The sequence below is a fragment of the Neophocaena asiaeorientalis genome, unplaced genomic scaffold (assembly GCF_003031525.2).
Source record: "Neophocaena asiaeorientalis asiaeorientalis breed wild unplaced genomic scaffold, Neophocaena_asiaeorientalis_V1.1 scaffold48, whole genome shotgun sequence".
Lineage (NCBI taxonomy): Eukaryota > Metazoa > Chordata > Mammalia > Artiodactyla > Phocoenidae > Neophocaena > Neophocaena asiaeorientalis.
The window spans coordinates 526,179-544,647 of record NW_020175526.1 but is presented as its reverse complement, the minus strand read 5'-3'; the positions used below and the strand labels follow the sequence as shown (position 1 = coordinate 544,647).

At 34.4% G+C, this 18,469-nt stretch overlaps 1 protein-coding gene across 4 annotated transcripts in view; it reads right to left on the bottom strand.

Annotated features, from left to right (window-relative positions):
* The window catches only part of EPHA5 (EPH receptor A5), a 314,725-nt gene that overhangs the window by 84,873 nt on the left and 211,383 nt on the right, over nt 1-18,469 (bottom strand). For all 4 annotated transcript variants that reach the window (XM_024768966.1, XM_024768968.1, XM_024768967.1 and 1 more), the window contains exon 7: nt 12,685-12,844. In XM_024768966.1, coding sequence (XP_024624734.1) covers nt 12,685-12,844 — 160 coding nt within the window. The remainder of the gene's footprint in view (nt 1-12,684; nt 12,845-18,469) is intronic.

Sequence of the window (18,469 nt, the reverse complement as noted above, 5' to 3'; positions counted from 1 at the left end):
GTTTTTTTTTTTTTTTTTTCTGGCAAGTGGGCCTCTCACTGTTGTGGCCTCTCCCATTGCAGAGCACAGGCTCTGGATGCACAGGCTCAATGGCCATGGCTCACGGGCCCAGCCACTCTGTGGCATGTGGGATCTTCCCGGACCGGGTCATGAACCCGTGTCCCCTGATCGGCAGGTGGACTCTCAACCACTGAGCCACCAGGGAAGCCCTCGTTGTAGTTTTGATTTCCATTTCTCTAATAGTCAGTGATGCTGAGCAGCTTTTCATGTGCTTCTTGGTCATGTGTATGTTTTCCATGGAGAAATGTCTATTTAGGTCTTCTGTGCATTTTTGGATTGGGTTGTTTGTTTTTTTAATATTGAGCAGCTGGAGCTGTTTATATATTTTGGAGATTCATCCTTTGTCTGTTGATTCGTTGGCAAATATTTTCTCCCATTTTGAGAGCTGTCTTTTCGTCGTGTTTGTAGTTTCCTTTGCTGTAAAAAACCTTCTAAGTTTAATTAGGTCCCATTTGTTTATTTTTGTTTTTATTTCCATTACTCTAGGAGGTGGATCAAAAAAGACCTTGCTGTGATTTATGTCAAAGAGTGTTCTTCCTATATTTTCCTCTAAGAGTTTTATAGTGTTCCATCCTAAATTTAGGTCTCTAATCCATTTTGAATTTATTTTTATGGATGGTGTTAGGGAGTGTTCTAATTTCATTCTTTTACATGTAGCTGTCCAGTTTTCCCAGCACACTTATTGAAGAGACTGTCTTTTCTACATTGTATACCCTTGCCTCCTTTGTCATAGATTAGTTGACCATAGGTGCCTGGGTTAATCTCTGGGCTTTCTATCTTGTTCCATTGATCTATATTTCTGTTTTTGTGCCAGTAATATATTGTCTTGATTACTGTAGCATTGTAGTATACTCTGAAGTCAGGGAGTCTGATTCCTCCAGCTCCATTTTTAACTCTCAAGACTGCTTTGGCTATTTGGGGTCTTTGATGTCTCCATACAAATTTTAAGAGTTTTTTGTTCTAGTTCTATAAAAAATGCCATTGGTAATTTGATAGGGATTGCATTGAATCTGTAGATTGCTTTGGGTATTATAGTTATTTTCACAATGTTGATTCTTACAATTCAAGAACATGGTATATCTGTCCATCTCTTGCTATCATCTTTAGTTTCTTTCATCAGTGTCCTATAGTTTTCTGAATATAGGTCTTTTGTCTCCCTAGGTAGGTTTATTCCTAGGTATTTTATTCTTTTTGTTGCAATGGTAAATGGGAGTGTTTCCTTAATTTCTCTTTCAGATTTTTCATCATTAGTGTATAGGAATGCAAGAGATTTCTGTGCATTAATTTTGTATTCTACAACTTTACCAAATTCATTCACTAGCTCTAGTAATTTTCTGGTGGCATCTTTAGGATTCTCTATAAATAGTATCATGTCATCTGCAAACAGTGACAGTTTTACTTCTTCTTTTCCAATTTGTATTCCTTTTATTTCTTTTTCTTCTCTGATTGCCATGGCTAGGACTTTGAAAACTATGTTGAATAATAGTGGTGAGAGTGGACATCCTTGGCTTGTTCCTGATCTTAGAAGAAATGGTTTCAGTTTTTCACAATTGAGAATGATGTTTGTTGTGGGTTTGTCCTATATGGCCTTTATTGTGTTGAGGTAGGTTCCCTCTATGCCCACTTTCTGGAGAGTTTTTATCATAAATGGGTGTTGAATTTTGTCAAAAGTTTTCTGTGCATCTATTGAGATGATCATATGTTTTTTATTCTTCAATTTGTTAATATGGTGTATCACAATGATTGATTTGCTTATGTTGAAGAATCCTTGCATCCTTGGGATAAATCCCACTTGATCATGGTGTATGATTTTTTTAATGTGCTGTTGGATTCTGTTTGCTAGTATTTTGTTGAGGATTTTTGCGTCTATATTCATCAGTGATATTGGTCTGTATTTTTCTTTTTTTGTAGTATCTTTGTCTGGTTTTGGTATCAGGGTGATGGTGGCCTCATAGAATGAGATTGGGAATGTTCCTTCCTCTGTAATTTTTTGGAAGAGTTTGAGAAGGATGGGTGTTAGCTCTTCTCTAAATGTTTGATAGAATTCACCTGTGAAGCCATCTGGTTCTGGGCATTTGTTTGTTGGAAGATTTTAAATCTCAGTTTCAATTTCATTACTTGTGATTGATCTGTTCAAATTTCTATTTCTTCCTGGTTCAGTCTTGGAAAGTTATACCTTTCTAAGAATTTGTCCATTTCATCCAGGCCGTCCATTGTTTTGGCATAGAGTTTCTTGTAGTAGTCTCTTAGGATGCTTTGTATTTCTGCAGTTTCTGTTATAATTTCTCCTTTTTCATTTCTAATTTTATTGATTTGAGTCCTCTCCCTCTTTTTCTTATGAATCTAGTTAATGGTTTATCAATTTTGTTTATGTTCTCAAAGAAACAGCTTTTAGTTTTATTGATCTGTGCTATTGTTTTCTTTGTTTCTATATCATTTATTTCTGCTCTGATCTTTATGATTTCTTTCCTTCTGTTAACTTTGGGTTTTGTTTGTTTTTGTTTCTCTAGCTCCTTTAGGTGTAAGGTTAGATTGTTTATTTGAGATTTTTCTTGTTTCTTGAGGTAGGCTTGTATAGCTATAAACTTCCCTCTTAGAACTGCCTTTGCTCCATCCCATAGGTTTTGGATCATCGTGTTTCCATTGTCATTTGTCTCTAGGTATTTTTTGATTTCCTCTCTTATTTCTCCAGTGATCTCTTGGTTATGTAGTAACGTATTGCTTAGCCTCCATGTGTTTGTGTTTTTAACGTTTTTTCCCTGTAATTGATTTGTAATCAATACAAATCAATAGTGTTATGGTCAGAAAAGATGCTTGATATGATTTCTATTTTCTTAAATTTACTGAGGCTTGATTTGTGACCCAAGTTGTGATCGATCCTGGAGAATGTTCCATGTGCAGTTGAGAAGAAAGTGTAATCTACTGCTTTTGGATGGAATGTCCTATAAATATCAATTAAATCTTTCTGGTCTATTGTGTCTTTAACACCTGTGTTCCTTATTAATTTTCTGTTTGGATGATCTGTCTATTCGTGTATGTGAGGTGTTAAAGTCCCCCACTATTATTGTGTTATTGTTGATTTCCTCTTTTATAGCTGTTAGCAGTTAGTTGCCTTATGTATTGAGGTGCTCCTATGTTGGTTGCATATATATTTATAATTGTTATATCTTCTTCTTGGATTGATCCCTTGATCATTATCTAGTGTCCTTTCTTGTCTCTTGTAACATTCTTTATTTTAAAGTCTATTTTATTTGATATGAGTATTGCTACTCCAGCTTATGTTTGATTTCCATGTGCACAGAATACTTTTTTCCATCCTTTCACTTTCAGTCTGTATGTGTCCCTAGGTCTGAAGTGGGTCCCTTGTAGACAGCATATATATGGGTCTTGTTTTTGTATCCATTCAGCAAACCTGTGTGTTTTGGCTGGAGCATTTAATCCATTCACGTTTAAGGTAATTATCGATATGTATGTTCCTATGACAGTTTTCTTAATTGCTTTGGGTTTGTTTTTGTAGGTCTTTTTCTTCTCTTGTGTTTCCCACTTACAGAAGTTCCTTTAGCATTTGTTGTAGAGCTAGTTTGGTGGTGCTGAGTTGTCTTAGCTTTTGCTTGTCTGTAAAGCTTTTGATTTCTCCATCAAATCTGAATGAGATCCTTGCTGGGTAGAGTAATCTTGGTTGTAGGTTCTTCCCTTTCATCACTTTAAGTACATCATGCCACTCCCTTCTAGCTTGTCAAGTTTCTGCTGAGAAATCAGCTGTTAACCTTATGGGAGTTCCCTTGTATGTTATTTGTCATTTTTTCCTTGCTGCTTTCAATAATTTTTATTTGTCTTTAATTTTTTTGTCTTTAATTTTGCCCATTTGATTATTATGTGTCTTGGCACATTTCTTCTTGGGTTTATCCTGTATGGGACTCTCTGCACTTGGGTGGGTATTTCCTTTGCCATGTTAGGGAGTTTTTCGATTATAATATCTTCAAATATTTTCTCAGGTCCTTTCTCTCTCTCTTTTCCTCTGGGACCCCTGTAATGCTAATATTGTTGCATTTAATATTATCCCAGAGGTCTCTTATGCTGTCTTCATTTCTTTTCATTCTTTTTTCTTTATTCTGTTCTGCAGCAGTGAAATCCACCATTCTGTCTTCCAGGTCACTTATCCATTCTTCTGCCTCAGTTATTCTGCTACTGATTCCTTCTAGTGTATTTTTCACTTCAGTTATTGTACTGTTCATCTCTGTTTGTTTGTTTGTTTTATAATTATTCTAGATCTTTTCTAAACATTTCTTGCTTCTTCTCGATCTCTGCCTCCATTCTTTTTCCAAGGTCCTGGATCATCTTCACTATCATTATTCTGAATTCTTTTTCTGGAAGGTTGCCTATCTCCCCTTCATTTAGTTGTTTTTCTGGTGTTTTATCTTGCTCCTTCATCTGGTACATAGCCCTCTGCCTTTTCATCTTGTCTATCTTCTGTGAATATGGTTTTTGTTCCACAGGCTGCAGGATTGTAGTTCTTCTTGCTTCTGCTGTCTGCCCTCTGGTCAGTTTGAACCATTTTTTAAGTTCCTTGCAGTGATTCATTTGTGAGATATTTCTTTTTTTAATATAAAATTCAGTATTATTTTATAATTGGTTTGTAACTGGAGTATGATTGCTTTACAATGGTGTGTTAGTTTCTGCTTTATAACAAAGGGAATCAGCTTTACATATACATATATCCCCATATCCCCTCCCTCTTGCATCTCCCTCCCACCCTCCTTATCCCACCCCTCTACGTGGTCACAAAGCACTGAGCTGATCTCCCTGTGCTATGCGACTGCTTCCCACTAGCTACGTATTTTACATTTGATAGTGTATATGTGTCCATGCCACTCTCTTCTCATAGGAAATAATTCATCAAGATTTTTTACTATTTATTCCTTTGTTTGCCCTGACAGCATCAATAATATCTCTAACTACATCAGCTAAATTTTAAATATATAGAATTTATGGGATACTATCAATACCTTCATACTTGTTCATTCTTTAGCAGTGGTTAAAAAAAAAAAAGTAAGCCCAGTATGATTCATGATTATCCTTTTGCATTTTGTTAAATTTTTTAATATTTAAAGATATGAACCTCTAGTCACGCATATTGTCTATTTTCCTATATATGTTTGTTAAGAATTAGTTGATTTATAATGTAGTTTTGGAAGAATAGCTGCAGAATGTTTTGGGAATATTTAAAAGTAAATTTTGGAGCAATGAAACATACTACTATTAAAAGGATGTTAATTATGAAAATTAATATTCTTTAGTAAATAATATGTTTCTTTTTGTCAATTATTATATATTTACATCATCCCTGGAAACTTTAAGGTAGTATCTGTTGAGAAATAATATTGTTTTCCCGTATTTTGCTTCCCCAACTCCTGGTTACAAATCCATATTACATAAATATTCTCTAGATATTTGCTACATATTTGAATCATTGATTTAATCATTGAGACTAAAGAGTTTTGTTAGAGACAGATTATAAGGGTTTCTAAGGCCAGGGTGAGAATTTCGGATCTTTCTCACACAGCAAAAAGTATCTGTTAACTTTCTTGATCAGGAGAATGTGATCAAAGTTATAATTTTTGATTTGTAATATGAGTACACAGGAGTTGGGAAACTTAAAACAGTATGGCAGTCAAATAAGCACATGAAACGATGTTGAACATCATTGGCTATTACAGATCTCAAATAAAACCACAATGAGATACAACTACTCCCCTGTCCAAAAGGACAAAATAAAATAGTGACAACACCAAATACTAATAATCATGTGGAGAAACTGATCACTTATACGTTGCTGGTAAGAATGTAAAATGGTACAGCCACTCTGGAAAACATTTTGTTAGTTTCTTACAAAATGAAACATCTAATTACCGTAAGACCCAGGCAATTGTATTCTTGGATAGTTATCCCAGGGAAATAAAAACTTAGGTTGAAACAAAAATATATACCTGAATGTTCATAGCATTTTTATTGATAACAGCAAAAACTGGTATCAGCCCAGATATCTTTCAACAGGGGAATGGTTAAACAAACTATGGTACATACATATCATGGAATATGACTCAACAATGAAAAGAAACAGATTTGATATGCACAACAACTTGGATGAATCTACAGGGAATTATGCTGAGCGAGAAAAAATTCCAAACTTAAAGGTCATGTACTATATGACTCCATTTACAAAACATTTTTAAAATATCAAGATTTTAAAATGGATGTTTAGATTTTAGTGGTAGCCAAAGATTAGTTATGGAGCAGGAGCTGTTAGTGAAGGCAGTAAGTGTAGTTATAAAAGAAATAGAAAATATGAACAGACCAATCACAAGTAATGAAATTGAATCTGTGATTAAAAATCTTCCAACAAACAAAAGTCCAGGACAAGATGGCTTCACAGGTGAGTTCTATCAAACATTCAGAGGAGAGCTAACACCCATCTTTCTCAAACTCTTCCTAAAAATTACAGAGGAAAGAATACTCCAAAACTCATTCTATGAGGCCACCATCACCCTGATACCAAAACCAGACAAAGATACTACAAAAAAAGAAAAATACAGACCAATATCCCTGATGAACATAGATGCAAAAATCCTCAACAAAATACTAGCAAACAGAATCCAGCAACACATTAAAAGGATCATACACCATGATCAAGTGGGGTTTATCCTCGGGATGCAAGGATTCTTCAATATGTGCAAATCAATCAATGTGATACACCATATTAACAAATTGAAGAATAAAAACCATATGATCATCTCAATAGATGCAGAAAAAGATTTTGACAAAATTCAACACCCATTTATGATAAAAACTCCCCAGAAAGTGGGCACAGAGGGAACTACCTCAACATAATAAAGGCCATATATGACAAACCCACAGCCAACATCGTTATCAATGGTGAAAAACTGAAAGCATTTCCTCTAAGATCAGGAACAAGACAAGGATGTCCACTCTCGCCACTCTTATTCAACATAGTTTTGAAAGTCCTAGCCATGGAAATCAGAGAAGAGAAAGAAATAAAGGGAATCCAAATTTGAAAAGAAGAAGTATAATAGTCACTGTTTGCAGGTGACATGATACTGTACATAGAGAATCTTAAAGATGCCACCAGAAAACTACTAGAGCTAGTCAATGAATTTGGTAAGGTTGCAGGATACAAAATTAATGCACAGAAATCTCTTGCATTCCTATACACTAACAACACAAGATCAGAAAGAGAAATTAAGGAAACAATCCCATTCACCATTTCAACAAAAAGAATAAAATATCTAGGAATAAACATACCTAAGGAGGTAAAAGACTCAGAAAACTATAAGACACTGATGAAATAAATCAAAGATGACACAAACAGATGGAGAGATATACCATGTTCCTGGATTGGAAGAATCAATATTGTGAAAATGACTATACTACACAAAGCTATACTTCTAGCTACAGATTCAATGTAATTCCTCTCCAATCGCCAATGGTATTTTTTACAGAACTAGAACAAAAAATCTTAAAATATGAATAGAGACATAAAAGACCCTGAATAGCCAAAGCAATCTTGAGAAAGAAAAACAGAGCTAGAGGAATCAGGCTCCTTGACTTCAGACTGTACTACAAAGCTACAGTAATCAAGACAATATGGTAGTGGCACAAAAACAGAAATATAGATCAATGGAACAGGATAGAAAGCCCAGAGGTAAAGCCATGCACTTATGGTCAATTAATCTATGACAAAAGAGGCAAGGATATACAATGGAGAAAAGATAGCCCTTCAATAAGTGGTGCTGGGCAAACTGGACAGCCACATGTAAAAGAATGGAATTACAACACTCCCTAACACCATACACAAAAATAAACTCAAAATGGATTAAAGACCTAAATGTAAGACCAGACACTCTAAAACTCTTAGAGGAAAATATAGGCAGAACACTCTTTGATATAAATCACAGCAAGATCTTTTTTGACCCACATTCTAGAGTAATGGAAATAAAAATAAACAAATGGGACCTAATGAAACTTGAAAGCTTTTGCACAACAAAGGAAACTATAAACAAGACAAAAAGACAGCCCTCAGAATGGGAGAAAATATATGCCAATGAATCAATGGACAAAGGATTAATCTCCAAAATATATAAACAGCTCATGCAGCTCAATATTAAAAAAAACAAACAACCCAATCCAAAAATGGACAGAAGACCTAAACAGACATCTCTCCAAAGAAGACATACAGATGGCCAAGAAGCACATGGAAAGCTGCTCAACATCACTAATTATTAGAGAAATGCAAATCAAAACTACAGTGGGGTATCACCTCACACTCATTAGAATGGGCTTTATTGGAAAATCTAGAAACAACAAATGCTGGAGAGCGTGTGCAGAAAAGGAAACCCTCTTGCATTGTTTGTGAGAATGTAAATTGGTACAGCCACTATGGAGAACATTATGGAGGTTCCTTAAACAACTAAAAATAGAATTACCATATGACCCAGCAATCCCACTACTGGGCATGTACCCAGAGAAAACCATAATTCAAAAAGACACATGCCCCTCAATGTTCTTTGCAGCACTATTTATAATAGCCAAGTCATGGAAGCAATCTAAATGCCCATTGACAGATGAATGGATGAAGAAGATGTGGTACATATATATACAATGGGATATTACTCTGCCATAAAAAGGAATGAAATTGGGTCATGTGTAGAGATTTGGATCTACAGACTGTCATACAGAGTGAAGTAAGTCAGAAAGAGAAAAACAAATGTCGTATATTAACACATATAGGTGGAGTGTAGAAAAATGATACAGATGAACCGGTTTGCAAGGCAGAAATAGCGACACAGATGTAGAGAACAAACGTATGGACACCAAGTGGGTGGACATGGGGGGTGGGGGTGGTGGTGGTCAGATGAATTGGGAGACTGGGATTGACATGTATACACTAATATGTAAAAATAGATAACTAATAAGAACCTCCTGTATAAGAAATACATAAAATAAAATTCAAAAATAAAATAAAATAAATGGTTATCCCTTGGGGAAAAAAAAGGGGGGCAACAACAGAGATCCTTCTGAGGTTGATACTATTCGATATCTTGACTGTGATGGTAAATACACGAACGCTCACAAGTGACCAGATTGTACAGAACTTAATTCATACCTGTCTACCCACATACACACAAAGGAGTATGAGGAAATGTAAGACTGGTGGATTGCATCAATGCCAATATCCTGCTTTTGTTGTTGTACTATAGTTTTGTACAATGTTACCATTGGGGATACTGAGCAAAGTGTGCAAGAGCTCTCTGTGTATTGTTGCATGTGAATCTACAATTATCTTGGTAAAATTTTCATTTAAAAAACAGAATAGCATTATTCTAGCCGTTGGGCTATACAGATTTTTGAATCAAATAGGTAAGAATTAGATGAGAGAAAGTATATTGAGGAAAAAAAATCATAAAAGAAACACAAATGTGTTCAGTAAATCTTGGGCAAGTAGAGACTAAGAAAGATTCAGTGATGTTTCCATATTTTCAAGACAATTTATATTAAGGAAAAAAAACTAAGAAAAAGAGCTAGCTACGTTGGCTGGATGGTTTCATTCATGCTAGGTGTATTTGTTGGCATGTTTTTATCATCGTCGTTGGGAATAGGAATAATAAAAGGGGTCAATTTTAAACACATTAATTGTATGCACAACAAAATTAAAGTGGGTTACAGTCAGTTATAAAACATAAACTAAAACCTGACAGAAAAAAAGCTGGAGATTTTCCACCCAAATCCTCATGGTAAATAGTTTTTCTAAAATAAATATTTTGCATTCTTGTTTTTATTATTTGCATTTGGCTTTAGGGCTATATTTTTAACATAGAAGATAATGTAGATGAAAAAGGAAAGCACTTCATAACAATTTTGTAACTGAAGTATAATATAAATTAATAAGTTAAAAAAATTAAGCAAATCAAGAACATATGTCAATATATCATATCATGCAATTATGAACTGAATAATCAATTGGAAAATTCTTTGTAAAGTTTAAGTTCAAAGTAATGACTTTCAGATAATTTTTTGTCCTAATATACCTGAATGATAAGGTAGACTTTCCTTAACAATGGTGACTCATTAAAGCCAGGTTAACTGTCACCCACCAAATGAAAATTGCCAATAGCTTTGACAGCAAAAATGTAAATATGTTTAAGATACCATAACTCTTGACTCTAGTATTTGCAGATTGTGTTTTGGAAATAATATATGTATGTGAAGAATTAAATTATAGTATTAAGTAAATAATTGCCCAATAATATAATTGAAGTGATTTCACAAAATACTGCACAAATAGTTGTCAAATGAATGGTATATAACACAAAATGAAGTGTTATTTTAATAATAATTGTGTATCTTCTTTAACTCTCTATTAGAGTATAATCCTGGAGAAGGGAAGGATTATGCCTTAAAGTTATTTGAGTCACTCACAGTACCTAGCATGAAAAATCTTTTGATGTGTAGGGAGTTAATGACAAATTTAAAAATAATGAACAAAACTATTATCCTAAAATGGTTTTTGACATAAACATTCTAATCTTCAGAAGATTATTCTCTCTTATTCTTAGGAGAGAAGTTTCCACGTGTTACTCATGTATACTTCTCCAGAGTCTAGCAAAGCCAAGCATATAACAGGGGCTCAACACATTCTTCCTGAATTGTATCCAGAAGATTTCTACATGAAGGTCAAAGGGGGTTGGTATGTAACAGATACTTGGTACAAAGAAAAATTCATTCTTAAATTGTTTGCAAATACATGTACACATAAGCAAGTCAAAATAAAATTCCACACTAAAGTTGAGGCAGTACATCCCTAAAATATTTTCATTATCTATTAATAATAACATTAAAATCTGATTTTGTAATAAAAATATTTGTGTGATACTTCTTTCCATCTAGAAGTTATGTAGGAAAATCTTTAAAAGAAAGTTTCAGGTGAGACTTTGTAAAATTATATGGAAAATGACCTTATTATTTCTCTCAATGATCAGATTGATGGGTATTGGCATACCTGGAAACTACTATTTAAAAAAATAAGTAAGGGAAAGAGCATCAAATAGTCTGAAGAAAAACTAGTTGCTGAACATGCCAACATTCTAAAACTAAGTATAATTTTGTAATCTTTTAAAGTGAGATTTTTCATTTGTAAAATTATTCAAGCACTCGAGCATATTGTGAGATATTATTTACTCTATGGCTTTGTTCCCAGAGTTGGTAAAACACATAAGCATAAATAGAAACAAGCCCTATTAGGATGGCCAGCTTATATAATACATATTTCATTATAAATCCAGATCAGGGTCCAAGGTATGAGAGTGAATAATCCATTGCCAATATTATGGAAATTTTATGACTAATTACATTAATTCATATGAAACTTATTTTAAAAAGCTTTTCTAAATAGCATTAAATGTTTAAATTTCAATATGTCAATTAAACTTCAGACATGGGACTTTCCTTGCATGGAAAGAAAATACTTTATCATTTTTCACCATGGCACCCTAATCTGTATAAAATCAAGTGAAGTCATACTTAGAAAGCTATTTTTAAAGTAATAAAAATTATTTTTTAGATAATTCAGTTAAACATGCTTTAAACAGAAATATATCTTCATTTTCTAAAGAGCTGTATTATATAGGTTTATGAAAATTTTAATTTAATAGCTCTCCTAATCATTACAAAGTAAATCTGATAATTAAGGTCTTGTTTTGTCGGTTTTCAAAGGGAGGAAACATGCATTTTATTTTCTTCATTTAAAAATAAGTAATTCTTACAAAACTTGACTTTAAAAAAGTATATATATGTATTGTATATGTACAAACAAATACATTTACACATACTTGACATTTCATACTACTTCTCTGTGTTATTTTCTTCATAACAAGACATTAATAGTGTCAGTTCTTTCATCTATAAACAAGGCAAGTTATTGCTTTCTCCTAATCCTGCTTTAAATGTGTGCTTTAGTACAAGTAAGTAATCTAAATATTTTGTTTGACATTAAAGAAGAAAAAGTTTCATGCTATTTTTACTATTTTATGAAAAGAAAGGTACAAGAAGGGTTTTCCAGAAATATTTCCAGACCCTCCACTCAGAGATGTTGCCAGAGATTTTGATTTTTTTCAAAACAATCAGACTGGTTCCTTAGAGCACCATTTTCTTGCCAAACTCAATACTAATGAAAGTTCCCTGTGGAATTTTCATAAAAAGACTAAGCCTAGTAGCATTGTTCAATAAAACAAGTAAAAAGTAAATGGCAATAATTCAATAAAGTATGGCAACAGTGGAAAGAAAGTCTTTAAAAGCAAGGTTTAAAGAGTTCTTAAGGATCTGATGTTTCATCTCCCTGTAGACTAAATGCTATGAGGATCGGGGACCGATGTGTTAACCCACTAACCTCCCATAATAGCATGACAGATGCTTCCTACCTGAAGGAGTAATGCCTGGGAGAGAGAGAAGAAGATGGAGACTGACAGAATGCCCAGGGAGAGTATTGATCAAATGACTCTTTTCTGGTAACCATTACAGAGATATGAGTTGACAGTAATTAAAATGACTTACACACTGGGATGGTTTCAAACTCAAATCTTCGACTGAAGACACCATAGCCTGCTGCTGTGCGTGCTCGAATTTGGAAGACATATACTGAAGCTGGTTTCAAGCCCTCTGCAGTTATAGTTGTCTCTTTAGATTTGATAATTGTATAGCTGGTTTCTTGGTCCTTGGATTACACATGTATATGCAATAAAAAGAAGTCAAAATATGAATTATTATTGACAGCAAAACACAGAATCAAAGATAAGAAAAAAAAATCAGAAACTAACAGATTTCCTATTAGTACAAATATGATACTTTACAAACAAAATCCTACACATCCTAGCTCTGTTAGTTATATAGAACCTTAAAGTATTTTCTAGAACTCATAGATGTAAGATATGTTCTCCACCCATCTGCCACACTTGCCTTGGGCAGAAACAGATATGTAAACTTTAAAAATAAAATTTCCAGGAGATACACTATATTACAGACTCTAATTTATTATTGCTAATTGTGAGCTTGTTTTTCTCATAAATGATTTATTGGAGTGCAACTAACATGCTGCTTGTTTATAGAGGAAGGTGACAATGTCTGATATACAGCCAGGTAAGACTTATGCCTTTTATCTTCAGTGAATTAGATTTCTTTTTAAATTTTATTTTATATATATTTTATTTTTTTAACATCTTTATTGGAGTATAATTGCTTTACAATGGCGTGTTAGTTTCTGCTGTACAACAAAGTGAATCAGCTATACATAAACTTATATCTCCATATCCCTTCCCTATTGCGTCTCCCTCCCACCCTCCCTATCCCACCCCTCTAGGTGGACACAGAGCACCGAGCTGATCTCCCTGTGCTATGTGGCTGCTTCCCACTAGCTATCTATTTTATATTAGGAAGTGTATATATGTCCATGCCACTCTCTGACTTCGTCCCAGCTTACCCTTCCCCCTCCCTGTGCCCTCAACTCTATTCTCTTCGTCTGTGTCTTTATTCCTGTCTGGCCCCTAGGGTCTTCAGAACTTTTTTTTTTTTTTAGATTCCATATATTTGTGTTAGCATGAGGTATTTGTTTTTCTGTTTCTGAATTACTTCACTCTGTATGACAGTCTCTAGGTCCAACCACTTCACTACAGATAACTCAGTTTTGTTTCTTGTTATGGCTGAGTAATTTTCCATTGTATGTATGTGCCATATCTTCTTTATCCAGTCATCTGTAGATGGACATTTAGGTTGCTTCCATGTCCTGGCTAGTGTAGATAGCCCTGCAATGAACACTGTGGTACATGACTCTTTTTGAATTATGATTTTCTCAGGGTATATGCCCAGTAGTGGGATTGCTGGGTCGTATGGTAATGTTCTATTTTTAGTTTTTTAAGGAACCTCCATAGTGTTCTCCATAGTGGCTGTATCAATTTACCTTCCGACCAACAGTGCAAGATGATACCCTTTTCTCCACACCCTCTCCAGCATTTATTGTTTGTAGATTTTTTGATGATGGCCATTCTGACTGGTGTGAGGTGATACCTCATTGTAGTTTTGATTTGCATTTCTATGATGATTAGTGATGTTGAGCATACTTTCATGTGTTTGTTGACAATCTGTTTATCTTCTTTGGAGAAATGTCTATTTAGATCTTCTTCCCATTTTTGGAACGGGTTGTTTGTTTTTTTTTTTTGATATTGAGCTGAATGTGCTGCGTGTATATTTTGGAAATTAATCTTTTGTCAGTTGCTTCATTTGCAAATATTTTCTCCCATTCTGAGGGTTGTCTTTTCGTCTTTTTATGGTTTCCTTTGCTGTGCAAAAGCTTTTAAGTTTCATTAGGTCCCATTTGTTTATTTTCGGTTTTTTTTCTATTTCTCTAGGAGGTGGGTCAAAAAGGATCTTGCTGTGATTTATGTCATAGAGTTTTCTGCCTATGTTTTCCTCTAAGAATTTTACAGTGTCTCGCCTTACATTTAGGTCTTTAATCCATTTTGAGTTTATTTTGTGTATGGTTTTAGGGAGTGTTCTAATTTCATTCATTTACATGTAGTGTCCAGTTTTCCCAGCACCACTTATTGAAGAGGCTGTCTTTTCTCCATTGTATATTCTTGCCTCCTTTATCAAAGATAAGGTGACCATATGTGTGTGGGTTTATCTCTGGGCTTTCTATCCTGTTCTATTGATCTATATTTCTGTTTTTGTGCCAGTACCATACTGTCTTGATTACTGTAGCTTTGCAGTATAGTCTGAAGTCTGGGAGCTGGATTCCTCCAGCTCTGATTTTCTTCCTGAAGATTGCTTTGGCTATTCGGGATCTTTTGTGTTTCCATACAAATTATGAACTTTTCTGTTCTAGTTCTGTGAAAAATGCCATTGGTAGTTTGCTAGGGATTGCACTGAATCTGTAGATTGCTTTGGGTAGTATAGTCATTTGCACAATGTTGATTCCTCCAGTCCAAGAACGTGGTATATCTCCCCATCTGTTTGTATCATCTTTAATTTCGTTCATCAGTGACTTATAGTTTTCTGCATACAGGTCTTTTGTGTCCTTAGTAGGTTTATTCCTAGGTATTTTATTCTTTTTGTTGCAGTGGTAAATGAGAGGGTTTCCTTAATTTCTCTTTCAGATTTTTCTTCATTAGTCTATAGGTATGAAAGAGATTTCTCTGCATTAATTTTGTATCCTGCTAGTTTACCAAATTCATTGATTGGCTCTAGTAGTTTTCTGGTAGCATATTTATGATTCTCTATGTATAGTATCATGGCATCTGCAAACAGTGACAGTTTTACTTCTTTTCTAATTTGGATTCCCTTTATTTCTTTTTCTTCTCTGATTGCTGTGGCTAAAGCATCCAAAACTACATTGAATAATAGTTGTGAAAGTGGGCAACCTTGTCTTATTCCTGATCTTAGTGGAAATGGTTTCAGTTTTTCATCACTGAGAATGATGTTGGCTGTGGGTGTGTCATATATGGCCTTTATTATGTTGAGGTAAGTTCCGTCTATGCTTACTTTCTGGAGAGTTTTTATCATAAATGGGTGTTGAATTTGTCAAAAGCTTTTTCTGCGTCTATTTAGATGATCATATGGTTTTTCTCCTTCAATTTGTTAATATGGTGTATTACGTTGATTGATTTGCATATATTGAAGAATCCTTGCATTCCTGGGATAAACCCCACTTGGTCATGGTGTACAATCCCTTTAATGTGCTGTTGGATTCTGTTTGCTAGTATATTGTTGAGGATTTTTGCCTCTATGTTCATCAGTGATATTGGTCTGTAGTTTTCTTTTTTTGTGACATCTTTGTCTGGTTTTGGTATCAGGGCGATGGTGACCTCTTAGAATGAGTTTGGGAGTGTTCCTCCCTCTGCTATATTTCGGAGGAGTTTGAGAAGGATAGGTGTTAGCTCTTCTCTAAGTTTTTGATACAATTTGCCTCTGAAGCCATCTGGTCCTGGGCTTCTGTTTATTGGAAGATTTTAAATCACAGGCTTAATTTCAGTGCTTGTGATTGGTCTGTTTATATTGTCTATTTCTTCCTGGTTCAGTCTCGGGAGGTTGGGCTTTTTTAAGAATTTGTCCATTTCTTCCAGGTTGTCCATTTTATTGGCATATAGTTGCTTGTAGTAATCTCTCATGATCCTTTGTATTTCTGCACTGTCAGTTGTTACTTCTCCTTTTTCATTTCTAATTCTATTGATTTGAGTATTCTCCCTTCTTTTCTTGATCAGTCTGGCTAGTGGTTTATCATTTTTATCTTCTCAAAGAACCAGCTTTTAGTTTTATTGATCTTAGCTATTGTTTTCTTCATTTCTTTTTCATTTATTTCTGATCTGATCTTTATGATTTCTTTCCTTCTGCTAACTTTGGGGTTTTTCTTCTTCTTTTTTCTCTGATTGCTTTAGGTTTAAGGTTAGGTTGTTTATTTGAGATGGTTCTTGTTCCTTGAGGTAAACTTCCCTCTTAGAACTGCCTTTGCGGCATCCCACAGGTTTTGAATTGTGTTTTCATTGTCATTTGTTTCTAGGTATTTTTTGATTTCCTCTTTGATTTCTTCAGTGATCTCTTGGTTATTTAGTAGTGTATTGTTTAGTCTCCTTGTGTTTGTACACATTTTTTCCTGTAATTGATAGCTGGTCTCACAGCATTTTGGTCAGATAAGATACTTGATACAATTTCAATTTTCTTAAATTTACCAAAGCTTGATTTGTGACCCAAGATATGATCTATCCTGGAGAATGTTCCATGAGCACTTGAGAAGAAAGTGTATACTGTTGTTTTTGGATGGAATGTCCTATAAATATCAAATAAGTTCATATTGTTTAATGTATCATTTAAAGCTTATGTTTCCTTATTTATTTTCATATTGGATCATCTGTCCACTGGTGAAAGTGGGGTCTTAAAGTCCCCTAGTATTATTGTGTTACTGTTGATTTCCGCTTTTATGGCTATTAGCATTTGCCTTAAGTATTGAGGTGCTCCGAAGTTGGGTCCATAAATATTTACACTTGTTAATGAATTGATTAATTGGATTGATCCATTGATCATTATGTAGGGTCCTTCTTTGTATCTTGTAATGGTCTTTACTTAAAGTCTATTTTGTCTGTTATGAGAATTGCTACTCCAGTTTTCTTTTGATTTCCATTTGCATAAAATATCTTTTTCCATCCCCTCATTTTCAGTCTGTGTGTGTCCCTAGGTCTGAAGTGGGTCTCTTGTAGACAGCATATATATGGGTTTTGTTTTTGTAACCATTCAGCCAGTCCATGTCTTTTGGTTGGAGCATTTAATCTATTTACATTTAAGGTAGTTATCAATAAGTGTGTTGCTATTACCATTTTCTTAATTGTTTTGGATTTGTTATTGTAGGTCTTTTCCTTCTCTTGTGTTTCCTGCCAACCAAGTTCCTTTAGGATTTGTTGTAAGGCTGGTTTGGTGGTGCTGAATTCTCTTAGCTTTTGCTTGTCTGTAAAGGTTTCAATTTCTCCATCAAATCTGAATGAGATCCTTGCTGGGTACAGTAATCTTGGTTGTAGGTTTTTCTCTTTCATCACTTTTAATATGTCCTGCCAGTATGGGGATTCCCTTGTGTGTTATTTGTTGTTTTACCTTGTTGCTTTTAATATTTTTTCTTTGTATTTAATTTTTGATAGTTTGATTAATATGTGTCTTGGTGTTTTTCTTCTTGGATATATCCTGTATGGGACTCTCTGTGCTTCCTCAACCTTATTGTTTTTAATTTTTGATAGTTTGATTAATATGTGTCTTGGCATGTTTCTCCTTGGATTTATCCTGTATGGGACTCTTTACGCCTCCTGCACTTGACTGACTATTTCTTTTCCCATGTTAGGGAAGTTTTCAACTATAATCTCTTCAAATATTTTCTCAGTCCCTTTCTTTTTCTCTTCTCCTTCTGGGACCTCTATTGTTCAAATGTTGGTGCCTTTAATGTTGTCCCAGAGATCTCTGAGGCTGTCTTCAATTCTTTTCATTCTTTTTTCTTTATTCTGCTCTGCAGTAGTTATTTCCACTATTTTGTCTTCCGGGTCACTTATCTGCTCTTCTGCGTCAGTTATTCTGCTATTGGTTCCTTCTAGGGAATTTTTAATTTCATTTACTGTGTTGTTCATCATTGTTTGTTTGCCCTTTATTCTTCTAGCTCCTTGTTAAACATTTCTTGTTTTCTCCATTCTATTTCCAAGATTTTGGATCATCTTTACTGTCATTACTCTGAATTCTTTTTCAGGTAGACTGCCTATTTCCTCTTCATTTGTTTGATCTGGTGGGTTTTTATCTTGCTCCTTCATCTGCTGTGTAT